Source organism: Canis lupus, chromosome 6 (assembly GCF_003254725.2).
Source record: "Canis lupus dingo isolate Sandy chromosome 6, ASM325472v2, whole genome shotgun sequence".
In the NCBI taxonomy this organism is placed as follows: Eukaryota; Metazoa; Chordata; class Mammalia; order Carnivora; family Canidae; genus Canis; species Canis lupus.
Genome location: NC_064248.1, coordinates 30,301,591 through 30,315,405, shown reverse-complemented (window position 1 = coordinate 30,315,405; position 13,815 = coordinate 30,301,591). Strand labels below are relative to the sequence as shown.

Sequence of the window (13,815 nt, the reverse complement as noted above, 5' to 3'; positions counted from 1 at the left end):
ACTTCACTGAGGGCCTAAGGTCCCCCTACCCCCTCCTTACTCCATGTCGTTACAGGCACTGCGAGGGTAATTCTTCCCAGTGGAAAAGAAATCTCCAGATTCAAACTTCCTCTCAAAACAGAGAAGAGAGGGTTTGTCCTGATTCCCAACTGCAGATATTACCTTCCTATTTTATTTTTCTTTTGCTGAGTCGAGGAGATTGCGCTTGAAGTGGCTTTTTATTGCTTGTTTTAGAAGGGAGCTTGCTTTTGCTGGAAGAGGTCAATTCTTGTTATTTCTCCAAGGAATTATTATCTTTATGGCTCGAGCAGAAGGAATTGAAGCCTATCAAACTTAATTTGGGAGGGGGGAGCCCTTAAAATAAAAATGAAAATCCTAACAATTTTGGACATAAGCGCTTTTAATTTTTCAGTGAAATAAATGCACAATTTGGTTAAGTGTAATTCAAGGACAACTTAATTTACAGAGAAAGTTTTCCGACTGTGGATGCTAAAAGCACTGCTATTGATGATGGACCGTTGAGGTAGTTCTGGCAATTCGGATGGCACTAGATTCCCAAAGGAGGGGATGTGAGAAGACACGTGATTAGAGCATGTGGTACCAAAGGGACTGTCTGAGGACATATGATCTTTCCAGGAAAGGGGCATTTAGGCCACAGAGGTATTAAGCAGGGGCCTTCCTTACAGCTACTATTCCCAGCTGCCAGCACTGCTGCTCAGAGTTCCTGGGATCCTGGGGGGCCTTGTGCTGTGGTAGAGAGTGCCAGGCCTTAGTGGCATTCTCCCAGGCAAGTGACACACCTTCACTGAGCCCATGTCCGCGTCTGTACAAGGGGCATGTTCACCATCTGCCTTGAGGATCCAGATGAGGATGGAAGGTGAGTCCTGTGGAGCGCCTGGCACAGGACCCACTGCATAGTAGGTGCTTCAGAGATGGCGAGTGGTAGCCTTGGAGTTAATTATATTTTATTGGAGTTCTGAAAAAAAATTTTACTCCCTTGGGTCTGGTCTTCCACTCTTGCTGAATTTCTCCTAGAGCCTCATAACTTTGACTGCCAACCGAGGACAGTAGGATTTGACCAATGTCCAGACAACAGCAGAAATGGAGAATGGGTGCATGACCTACAGGCTCCATGGCTGTCTCCTCCCCCTTCATGATCCAGTGGCCTCCAGATAGTAAAGGTGGTGCCAGAAGTACCCATTGGCCACTTTCCACCTTTGTCTAATGATGCTGGCAGAGGCAGGGGTGAGTACAGTCACCAATCTTGATGGAAGCATCTAGAATCCTCTCCACAGGTAGCTCCCCAGTGTCTGTTCTCACACCCCAGTGTTCATGGGAGGCACACTCTCAGCCTAATGAGGTGACTCTCAGACAACTGAGCTTTGAAGAAAGAGGCCACAAGGATGGTTCTGCTGTTGGTTTTCCCCTTGAATATGAGACCATCCAAGGTTGAGTTCAGGTCAGGCCTCCTGCCTGGTTCCATGAAGCCCTTGGTCTCCAGAGTGAGATGGTAGTGGGACGTGGCTGGGAAGAGTTTATAAATCACCTGACAACTCAGAGGAAAGAAACTTGAGGACTGTGAAGAGGCCATCTTGTCCTACCCCTGCATTTTACACACAAGGAAATGAGGCCCAGAAGAAGCAGGGAGCACACACAATGGCCAGGAGGGGCCATGTCATCCAGTCTCTGTTGTGCTCCCAGGAAATATGTATTTGTGGAGCTCTTTAGGGGAGAAGCACTAAATTCTGTATTTCTGTTTAAAATTTTCAGCGACCTATACCATAATTTGTTCTAAGCTCTAGGTCTAAGACTGAGTGGTAATTCACATAACTATTCTTTACCAAGCAAGAACCTTAAAGATTATAAAGCCAAGACAGACGAGACTTTGATGCCAGTGCTGCTTAAAGCTTGCAGAATGTCATGGTTTTGGTGATGATGATAATGACAGGAGCAGCAGTTGACTAGGGATGCCAGGCATTTTTTATGCATGCTTTTCGGCGTCTTTTTATTACTATTTGATACCCACTTCTCAGTTGAATAAACTGAGACCTGGAAAGAAGCAGTTAGCTGGTGGGTGGAGGAGGTATGGGACTTCCAGGATGCCACTGCAGTTTCCGGGCTGGGTGTGGATGTGCTGACATCTCAGCACAGCCCAGTCTCCACCAGGCAGACCACTGGAGAGGGTGAATGTTACAGCTGATTGGAAGAGCAGAGACTTCCAACATCCAAACCTTTGTCACTTTCCTACTGGAAACCTCGCCAATAGGTTTATATTTCCGTTTATTTATGAATATGCACTTGGCGTCTTCTGTGTATCAGGCCTGTGACATGTGTGAACTCAATTCTGCTGAGACCCACTGAGGGCCATAATGTTACTGTCCTCATTTCTCAAAGGAGGAAGCAGGGCACAGAGGCATTTGGTGACTTTCTCAAAGACACACAGCAAGTATGTGGCAGAGCCAGGATGTGGTTCTGGGAGCTTGGTTGCAGTCTGCTCTTCACCACCCTCAGGCACTGCACATCCTCAGTGATCAAATGATGATGATGAGGAGGAGGACGATGACAATGATGTCAGATCCTGTGCCCGGCCCAGTCCTCATGCCTGGGGTTTTGCCTGTTGTCAGGGGTCTACTCTTTTCTTCAGTGCATGTGGTTCCCCACAAGCCACTGGATGGCATGGGGGTATTTGTCAGATAAATCCTATGACTTGTACAAAGAAGGGTTGAACTAATGATTTCTGAGACCCTTCCTCCTGAGTTGTTGAATGCCTACTGTTCCTCCTGAGCAGGAGATACAACAAGGAGAAGGTTGGAAGGTCAGGAGAGGCTTTAACATAGGATGTTTGGTCTAATCACATATTCTTAGAATATTTTAAAGAATGGAGGCAAGGAGTGCCTGGGTGGCTCAGTCCAATTAAACATCTGCCTTTGGCTCAGGTCATGATCTCAGGATCCTGGGATCAAGCCCCACATTGGGCTTCCTGCTCAGGGAGGAGTCTGCTTCTCCCTCTTCCTCTGCCCCTCCCCTCTGCTCATGGTGCACACTCACTCTCTCTCTGGCTCTCTCTCTCTCTGAAATAAATGAAATCTTTAAAAGAAATGCAGGCAAATTGGCACCATCCTGCTTTGCCAGAGCATGTGGTGGAGTCTACAGTAAGATAGTGCAACGGTGTAAGAGCTGTCCAAGCCCATGCAGGCTGCCCGCCGTACCTACTCTAAAACTATCTTTGGTGTATGCGCATCCTGCATGGACAGCCACTGAAGGAATTTGAATAGGAAGATGGAAATAAATTGCATAGGGGAAAATGGGTGGCCAGAGGAGCAACTAGAGTCCTGTTGCTGTGGCCCAAGCAGAGGCAGGGTTAACTCTGGGGATGGGTTGGCAGGCCTGTTGTTCAGTACTTGGCCCTGTGGATGAAAGAACAGGACTGGTCAAGGGTGAGACCCAGGTTTCTGGCTCAAACAACTCTGGTCCATTCACCAAGGGAGCAAGGTCCCAGGAAGAGAGAGGAACAGATTTGTAGTGCAGATCATGGGTTCAGATGCAGACATGATGAGCCTTATCAAGTCTGGGTCTGGAGTTCATAGGAGCGGTCCAAACTAGAGATACAGATTTGACCTAAAAATGAAGTGCGCAGACCAAAGTTGGTTGCTCATGTAGGGAAGAAGAGGACAGCGAGTGAGAACCTCCATCTCTGGCATTGGGGGAAGAGGAGATGCCCACGTGGAAGACCAAGAAGGAGTTGTCAGAGAAACAGGGACTCTGCACTTTCGTGGAATGAAGCCATTGGCTCTTGACTATGTTAGGAAGAACACAGTCACAGTTTCTCTCTCACGTTAGAGATGCCTGTTTTGTCATTATGTTAGAGGCTTTTAAGATGTGCATTGACACTCACTGCTTGCAGATCATACTAGCTGTCAGTCATTGGAGATTTTACTCTTTTAGGCTCTTCTTGACTCATGCGATTTTTAAAAATGCACTGATCTCTTCCTGTTCTCCCTTGCTGTGTAGTTGCTGTGTATTTCTGGAAGGTGTTGGGGCCTGTAAAAAGCTGACAAAACAACCCTTAGATTGTGTACCTCCAGAATGGTCTCTCCAGTCCCATCTTGATGAAACTAAAGTTTTGTGCTCCAGTTGTGCTTATCCCATCTGGATGTGACCTTCCATCCAGTTGGCTTGATGCCAACTCTGACTCCTCCCTCCTTCCCCAGATTGATTTCCACTTCCTCTCTGTGGTGGCCTGTGTCATCCCGGGCACACTGCTTGTGTGTCCAAGTGCCCCGGCACCACCTTAGGAGGAGGTGCTATCAATCAGTTCCATATTATAGGTGAGGAAACCTATAGTCAGAGAGGAGGCATCGTTTGTCTGACACCCTCAGTCTGGGCTTTACCTCAGGGGTTCCCAAATGGCCCACTCTTAGTCCGTTCATTCTGCTGTAACAAGCCACTGTAGACTGAGGGGTTTATGCCTCACAGTCTGGAGCCTGGGGATCAGGATGAAAGCATCAGCAGTGGTGAGAACCCACTCTCCGATCCACAGACAGATCTTGTTTGTTTGTTTGTTTGTTTAAAGGTTTTATTTATTTATTTGAGAGAAAGAAATAAGAGAGCACAAGAAGGGAGGAGAAGGAGAAGCAAGCTCACCACTGAGCAGGGAGCCTCATGTGGGACTTCATCCCAGGACCCAGGGATTATGACCTTAGCCAAAGGTAGACGCCTAACTGGCTGAGCCACCCAGGTGCCCGTAAACATCATCTTCTCACTGTGTCCTCACATGTCAGAAGGGGCCAAGGAGCTCTGGGGGGGGGGGGTGTCTCTTTTCTAAGGGCGCTAATCCCATTCATGAGGGCTCCACTCCCATGACCTAATGACCTCCAAAAGGCCCATCTCCTCACACCGTCATGTCAGGGGTTAGGATTTCAACATACAAAATCTAGGGGAACATAAATATTCAGAACACAACATCTACCTATCAGAATCATTAAAAAAAAAAAAAAAAAAAAAAAAAAAAAAGAATCACTAGGTAGGGAAGCTTTGAAACACTACAGATTCCTGGGTCCCAGATGGTTAATGCATCCTAGCCAGAGGCTGGTAATATTTGGAAAGCACTGCTCCTTTCCACACCAGATCTTGGATATGTCTGTGGGAAAGTAACAGTAATGAGTATTGAGTATCTAGATCAGGGGTTGGCAAAGTGTTTTTTGTAAAGGGCCAGAAAATAAATATTTTCAGCTTTGCAGGCCATATGGTCTTTGTTGGAACTGCTCAGTTCTGCCATTATATTTCAAAAGCAGCTATAAACAATAGGTAAACAAATAGATGTGGTTGGATTTGGCTCATGGGGTGTAGTGTACCTCTCCTGAGCTAGGTAATTAACCTCATGCATGATGATCAGACAAGCAGTTGAACTTGCCGTTCTCCAGGGGGTACTTGGATTTGTGAAACAATACACTACAGGCAGACAGTCCATTCGGGATGTGGCAGGTTGAAGCTGCATTCAGCCACCAGGACAAAGACCTCTAAAACAGTAAGCTTGAATAAATTCAAGACAAATATTTCTCTTTTGTGAAAAAAAAAAATTTTTTTACAATAGAAAGTCTAGTAATTGGTGTGGTGGCTTCATAATGACATCAGAGACCCTTAGTCCCGTCTATCTTCTTCATAATCAAGGTTATCTCATGATCACAAAATGACTGCTGGAGCTCCAGTTATCATGTCTTTGAGAAAGGAAGGAAGGAGGGAGGGAGGGAGAAGGGTAAAAAGGTACTGTTGGTAGAGTCAGATCTCTCCTAAGGGCTTCCTTAGAAGCCCCAGTGAAGTTTTTGCTTACATCCCATTAGCTACTCTTTCCTGCAAGGCAGACAGGAAAATGTAGTTGTTTTTTGTTGCTGTTGTTTTTTCCTGAACATATTGCTGTCCCCAGAAATACTAGGAGGAAATGGAGACTGGGTGGGCAATGAGCACTTATTGTGACCCAGGAGGACCCAATGAATGCCCCAAATGCACTGCATTAAAGTGCCCCTGAGCCCCACTGGGTTTATTTGTTGATTCATCATGTCTCAATTTATAGAGATTAAGAAAGCCTGAAGTCCCTTTTCTCTACAACTAGCCAGGCTCTTCCAGATCTTCTGGGGTCTAATGTATGTGTCACTCTTACAAATCAAATACTTATATCATCAGGTTAATAGTCCTATCAATCATCATGCCACTGCTTGGACACCCAGTGCCAAGCAGCCTTTTGAGATAAACCTTTCCCTCTCAGCAGTTTTTTTCCTCTTTTGTCTTCCTCTACTGTGTATCTGCTGGAAGTCTGCTTCCTGAGGTTATTCAGAACACATCATCTTGGTCTTTTCTCCAAGGTCTCTTCCCTCTCTACCTGAGGCTCACATGGTCACCCCTTCATTGCCTGCCTTCTTTGTGATAATTTGGCTGCAGATCCTCTCATGGGGCCCATGGTTCTCAGATTTACAGCGTGTGGAACCACTCGGGTTCTTGTTCTGAGCAGATCATTGAGGGTGGAGCCTGAGACGATGCCTTTCTAACATCTTTCCACCTGGTGCTGGTCCATGGAAAGCCCTTTGAGTAGCAAGTGATCTGGGCCTTTCTGAACATATTGCAGGTCATCCTTTTAGTAGATGGCAACCAAAACCCAACTGTGTTGGGATGGTCAATTTAGAATAGAGCAAGAGCAAGTTTTCAACTCATTTATCCCAGAAGTTAACATACACATTTTCATGAGGTCTGAAGACGACATAGGGCTTTTTTTTTTTTTTTTTTTTTTTTTGGTGGCTCTCCCATGTTATTTCCTTAGCTCATATTTACTAAAGTCTATAAGTCTTTGTCCCACAGGCCACCCCTGTGCCGTATTTCCCCATCTCTTAACTTTTGGTGTTGGTTTTCTGGATTTTATTGTAAAACCTGACACTGATCTTTTTGAATTTCATCATATTGGATTAGATTCATTCCTCATGCCAGTTGAGATCACTTGATATGTGTCATCCAGTATATTTACCATCTCTTCTAGCTTGGAGGCTTCAAACTAGACAGGTCTCTGTTTCTCTATCCTATTCCCTTGGAAAGTTCTGGCCGTTAATTGCAGCTCTATTGTTTAAATCATCTGTCCTTGATCTTGTTCACAAGAATATTACAAGAGACTTTGATGGCTGTTTTACCAAAGTTCAGGTATATGACGTCTGCATTTGGGAATACTGGGTGGTTTTCACATAGAGGCAGAATTATCACTCATTTCATAGATGCCTATTTTTATTATGTCAGAGGTTTTTAAGATACGTATTGGCATTTACTGATTGCAGATTATAGTAGCTATTTATCATTGAGAACTTTACTCTCTGGGCTGTTCTTGTATAATTTTTTAAAACGCATCGATCTCTCTCCCACTTCTGTTTTCCCCTGAGATGTAATTGCTGTGGAGGGTGTTGGGGGCCTTTAAAAACCTAAAGAAATGGTTCTTACCTTGTGTTCCCCCAGAATGGTCTCTAGAAGTCCCATCTTGATTCAAAGTAAATAAGTTTTATGCTGGTCCTTATCCCATCTGGACATGACCTTCCATCCAGTTAGGTTGATGTTCACTCCAGCCTGTCCCTCCTTCCCCAGATTGATTTCCACTTCCTCTGTGTGGTGGTCCGTGTGATCCCAGGCATAGCTGCGCTGCTCACGTGCCCAAATGTTCCTTGGTAGGAGGTGCCATTAATCAGCTCCATCTTACAGATGAGGAAATGCATAGCCAGCAATCTGTCACTGCTACAGTATGCATGTGACGGAAGTCTGATGACTTCCGTCTTTGCGATCAGTTGGCCTGTTTATCTCTGCTGATACTGGGAAATGATATGTAGTGTGGTGTTCCCATAACCTGCCTGATTTATTCTTTCATGTGCCTCTTTGTTGACTCAGTACCATAGAAGCCCTTCTCTTTTGAGCCCTGGGCATCCGGTGGCTTGGGAGATAGATGTGGCCCCTGCTCTTACAAGGCTGGCTCTTGTGGGTGGAGCATAACCACAGTCCCACCCCTTTGTAATCAGAGATGTTTGTTTGTTTGTTTGTTTTTTAAGATTGATTGATTCTAGAAAGGGGCAGAGGCAGAAGGAGAGTAAATCCCCAGCAGACTCCATGCTGAGTGCAGAGCCCGACATGGGGCTGGATCCCATGACCCCGAGATCACGACCTGAGCTGAAATCAAGACTCCTAACCAGCTGAGCCACCCAGGTGCCCCTGTAACAAGAGCTTGAAGAGAGATTTACATTTTCTTTCTCTTTCCCCTTCCTTGTCAGGTCTACATCCGGATAAAAGACGATGAATGGAATGTCTATCGGCGGTACACAGAGTTTAGGAGTTTGCACCACAAGTTGCAGAACAAATACCCTCAAGTGAGGGGCTACAGCTTCCCACCCAAAAAGGCCATTGGAAACAAGGTACTGTTACCGCGGGGACCAGGCAGCTCACACAGGAGTGCCTGATGCACACACGCTTCTGTAGATGTAGGACTCAGAAGTTGGCTTATGTAAGGAAAAAGAGGAACCAAGAAAACACTCATAATTCCATCCCTTAAAGACAAACATGTTCTGTTTTGTGTACGTCCTCTTCATTCTCTAGGGCAGAGGTCGGCAAACGTGTTCCATTAAAGGGCCAGAGAGGAACTATTTTTGACTTTGTGGAGCATATGACCTTAGCTGAAAATACTCAACTGTGTCATTGTTGTGTGAAAGCAGCCACAGACGGTGTGAGCACAGATGGGCATGGCCGTGTGCCAATAAAACTTTATTCATAAGAATAGATGGCAGCTCAATTTGGCTGATGCGTCATAGTTTGCTGACCCCTGTTCTGGACCCAAAAAAATGATTTCTGGTTTTTATCCATAGTTGTCATGATGCTTATTTGGACTCATGAATGTGGGGCATATTCCCAATAAAGCTTTCTCGGAGGAGCTTCTTTTGGTATAGGGTTACTTCCCTTTTGAAGGCTAAGAACTGATAATGACATAATTTGTTTCCAGGTATTCATCCAGGCACGTTGGAGAAAGGAGGTGCTAACCCTCCATGAGGTTGCTGGTGTTCATCCAGCAGGTGTTTACTGAATACCATTATGTATCGTGGGGCGGGGGATTGGAGCCCAGGGCCAGGAGGACAGGCCTGGGCCTCGTGTGGGGCTTCGCATCATCTGCCTCAGCCCATTGGCCTCATTTTGTCATCCCTCACATTAGCTTAGAGCAGCAGTTCTCTGTCTTGGCTACACTTAGAATCACATGGGGAGCTTTAAAAGCTTCTGAGACCTGTAGTCCCCACCCCTTAGGGTTTAAGGTCTGGAGTGAGTCAGGGGTCCTGAGGAATTTCAGACGTCTCCAGGTGGCTCCGGCATGCAGCCAAGCTGGAGAACCCCTGGCTTCCACTCTGGTAGGAAACGGTGACAGGTGCATGATTACAGTATATCAACTAGCTTGGCAGGGACAGTTCAGCTGGAGGAGGTAAGGTCATGACCCTATTGAGGACAGGTCAGAAGCTGGGCCTTGTTAGAAGGGGGATCCCTCTACTCCCGTGGTTCTCAGAGTGTGGTCCCTGACAGCAGTAGCAGCATCACCTGGAACTCGTTAGAAATCCCAATTCCCAGGCCCCACCTCAGACCTACGGAAGTATCTGCTCTGGGGCTGGGGCCCAGAAACCTGGGTTTCAGTTTGTGTGGTGCTGATGCACGAGGAAGCGTGATGACCACAGTGCTATCACATTGACAGGGTTGTGTGGCAGATTCCATATATGGTGAGTCCTAGTCTCTCCCTTGAAAGAGGCCCCTAGTTAGGGTCTTCTTGGATCTTCCTCGCAGAAAACTGGTGCAAGGGTTTCCATAACCATTCCCAACCCTTGGGAGTTCCGCAGGGAAAACTATTACTGACTGTTCTGTTTACATGTTCATGGATTTTTGTGCTTCAACCAGATTAGAAACCTGATCACGTCAGGGTCTGTTAGATCTTAATTTAAACAGTTACAAAGCAGGTTTATCTGAGGCCTCAAATAAATGTGTCATTCCATTTTTTTCTGAAGATAAGTGGAGTTGAACCCATAAAAATGGAAGACTGAGAAATTCTACACTTGCTCATAGCAAGAAGGACAATAATTCTTATGAAAAGAGGGGAAAAATTATATACTGATTTAATCTAATGACTTGCAAGCTCATACAAATCTTGGGACCCATCCAGAATGTCTTAAAATGTCATAAAGCAAAATTCTGCCTAACTAACATATTACCATTATAAGATACTCTCATTTGCAGCAAGCATTATACAGAAGCAGCCTTTCCATGACACCTTCTTTGGGGAGCTCGGCTTGTCTGTATGTCACTACGGGAAGTGAGCACAAAGCTGAATCAGGGGTATTCACGTGGTGAAATCTGTTGTGTGTTTGCTTCCTGCAGCTGCCCTACCACACTGGCACACATTTAATGGTCTAAACACACAAATTGATTATCTTAGAGTTCTGGAGGTTGGAAATCCAGAATCCATCCGTCTGGCTGGGCTGAAATCAAGGTGTCAGCAAGGTTAGTTCTTTATGGAGGCTCCAGAGGAGAATCCTTTCCTTAGCATGTGGCCTCCTGTGTCTCCAGAGCCAGCAATCACATGACTGTGACCTCACCTTCTGTCACATGGTCCCATCTCCTTCTGTGACTTCTCTCCCTCTTATAAGGACCCTCACGATGACAGTGGGCTCACCCCGATAATCCACAACAATATTCTGTCTCAGGATTCTTAACACATCTGCAAAGTCACTTTTGCCATGTAAGGTAAAATATTTTCAGGTTCTGGGATTAGGCATCGTTGGGGGCCTCATGTTGCCACATTCTTTCTCTGCAGACCAAACCGACACCCTCCCCACCTTGGATCTCAGGGCAAGCCTTGGAGTTATTCCAAACTTATTTAAGACAAGACAAACCTACTGACACCACCTCCCAGGAGCAGGGACTGCCCTGACTTCCCCCTCTGAGGTGGGTCATCCCCAGTCCTGCGTCACATTCTCCTATCCTTGTCAATCTTGGGACTGACTCTGAGCAGCAGTGGGCTTTTGCCCTGTGAAATATGTGTCAATAGGGCACTGTCCCCGACCCCCCTGCCCCCATACCCAGTGCAATCCTGTTGGGAATAAAAGGGCTTGGGAATTAAAGGTAACATCTTGGTGGGCCTGGCCCAGTGATGGAGTTGTACAGATGCCCTGGATGGCTGGTTCTTCACTAGATTGTGGGTCCTTTACCCCATGGTCAGGGCAGGCCTGATAGTTTCCTCTGTTGCTCAGGAACCTGACAGCTCCTGAGCAGTCATGGGGCCTCCATCTCTTGTCTTGGCCTTCGAATTGGCTGGTTGGCCATGACTTTACTTTGATTCCCTCTCTCCCTGTGCGTTTGGCTAAGACATACTCCCTTCCCTTAAGTATACTTTGGCTGCTGCCCAGAACAGGTTGGAGGGTTTATCGGATTTTCAAGGGCAGATTAAATCAGCATGCAGGATTGCAGCATCCAGCAAAGGCTACTGATGATGTCTGTCAAGAGACAAAGTCTGCACTGGTCCCAAATGGGCCTACAGGCTCAAGATACCTGCCTTCATACCCCGAGGGCAAGTTTTCTAGTTCATTTTCATTCTAAATTGGTCCAGAAAAATCAACTGTGTCAGCATCTTTTCCTTGATTGGATCACTTCGAGAATGTCTCACTTACCACTTAACACCATTAAAGTACGAAGACATGACTTCTTTGTGGATTGAGTTACATGTCCCTTACTCCTGTAAGCCTTGGATCCATTAAATGATTCAATCCAGAATCCACAGACCTGGACACTATTCAAGAAAATACTAGCCACAGTTTATTTTTTTCAAATTTGTCATATGAGTATCTTTCTAGCCTGAATTTCTAGGTATTTGCCTAACACTGCCACCGTTGTTGGTTATCTGCCAGTTGTAGAATTAAAATATCATCTTTATGATGATAGTTCTGACTTAAACATTTTATTTATATATTTGAGAGAGAAGAGAGTGAGCAAGTAAGTACGTGAGAGGGGCTGAGGGAGAGAATCTCAGGCAGTCTCCCCACTGAGCCCGACACAGGGTTAATTTTCACGACCCGTGAAATCATGACCTGAGCCACAACCAAGAGTGAGATGCTTAACTGACTGATATACTCAGGCACCTCCAAGTTTGAACTTTAATTGATAAATAGCACGTTGAATAGTCGTGGATACAGCATTTGTCTTTAGCAAGGAATTTCTTTGGTCTTAGTATGCCATGCGTATGTGCAGCTGTTCATACCCAGAGCACTCACTAGAGCTCCACATGCCTTCAGGTGCCATATCAGGCCTAAATCATGTTAAGGTAGTTTCCTGATTATCAGTCTACCACTTGATGAAGTGTATTCCTTGGTAGCTGAGTCAACCAAGCCACAATAGTTGTATATTAAAGTTACTTATTAAATTTGAAATAGCACAGCCATGGCGCTTGTATCTATCAAGATAGTCTTGGTTAAGCTGGAGTAACAAATCCATGATCTTGACAGTCTTAGCCAACCAAGGTGTATTTTTGGCTCTCCTCAGGAGACCAAGGATAGGGGCAAATCAGACACACTGGATCTTAAATCTTCTGCCCAGATGTGAAACATGTTAATTCCACTCCTCTTTCATTGGCCAAAGCCAGTTACTGAGCTGTGCTTAATGCCAGGGGAGCAAAGGAGTCCACTGCTACCATGTGCCCTGGAGAACTAGAATTTTTTCAGTCTGCTCCCATGACCCCCCCAGGGGTGGCACTTCTCTTGAGCCACATTTCTGAGCAGGGTGTGGATAACAGGAGAGCACAGCTCTACCAGTTCAAGACTGGCACACTGAGTCCTGTGGTTTCCCTCCATGAGTCCCAGTTCAGGTGCTTCCCTTCATCCTGTTTCAGTTTTCCCAGCCCACGCCTGGTCCTTCCTGGTGTGGGCATCTGCACCTTTTCCACTCTTGCCTGCCCACTCCTCCATTCCCTATGCTACAGCCACAATGAGGTTTATACAACATAGATTACATGGCGTCATTGTTGATGAAGCCCCCCCCCCCCACGCCAGTGGTGCCCATGGCAGTTAAATTCGAGACTCTTTATGGCCTTCCAGATGTCCCCTGATCTGTCCCCCGCTTCCTCTCCTACCTTATCTCCTGCCCCACCCTCTCCCCCCTTACACCTAGTACACTGACGACCTAAGGCTTCCATGCTGTTCTTACCTTGTGGACTTTGCTCCTGCTGTTCCCTCTGTCTGGATTGGCTTCCCCCTCATCTCTGTGTGGACGGCTCCTGTGGTTCATCAGACCTCAGCTCGAATTCCACCCCTAGGGCAGCCTTTCCCGACCACCCTCGTCAGTGCTGCCCCTTTGGTCACCTTCCAACCCCTGATCCTTTGCATGAATTCTCTCCCGCCATGTACCATTAATCCAAGTGATTGGGTTGTGACCTTGAGTAGTGTTGTCTCTGCCCTGGAATGGAAGCTCATGATAGCAGGGTCTTGGCCTGTTCCCAGCTCTCTCCCCAGCTCCTAGAATAGCACCTGGCACCCCAGAGAGACTCATGGCCTGAATTAAGGAATAAGTGAACAAGCATTAAGTGGGAAAATTTCCCTGTTACTTTCTTCTTCACATCACTGGGTCTCGGCACAAATTCAAAAAATCTGAATTCCCAAAGTGGGTGGAATAATTTTGAGGGTGACTTGGGAGGTTGCTCTCACTCCACTTGGAATGAATGTGTTTTTTGTAGAATGGGCCAGAGGCTGGCAAACCTTTATGGATGGGAAAGGTGGCCCTCTAGCA

General features: G+C 46.2%; 1 protein-coding gene across 5 annotated transcripts in view; it reads left to right on the top strand.

The window, feature by feature from the left end:
• Positions 1-13,815, top strand: part of SNX29 (sorting nexin 29) — a 528,389-nt gene that overhangs the window by 419,609 nt on the left and 94,965 nt on the right. For 4 of the 5 annotated variants that reach the window (XR_007411267.1, XM_025416475.3, XM_049111381.1 and 1 more), the window contains exon 19: positions 8,289-8,429. Coding sequence is in view for 4 of the 5 variants with exons in the window: in XM_025416475.3 (XP_025272260.1) it covers positions 8,289-8,429 (141 nt within the window). In the remaining variant the exon portion in view is untranslated. Of the gene's footprint in view, positions 1-8,288; positions 8,430-10,855; positions 10,988-13,815 lie in introns of those variants that run through there. The other variant, XM_035718268.2, reaches the window with a different exon arrangement.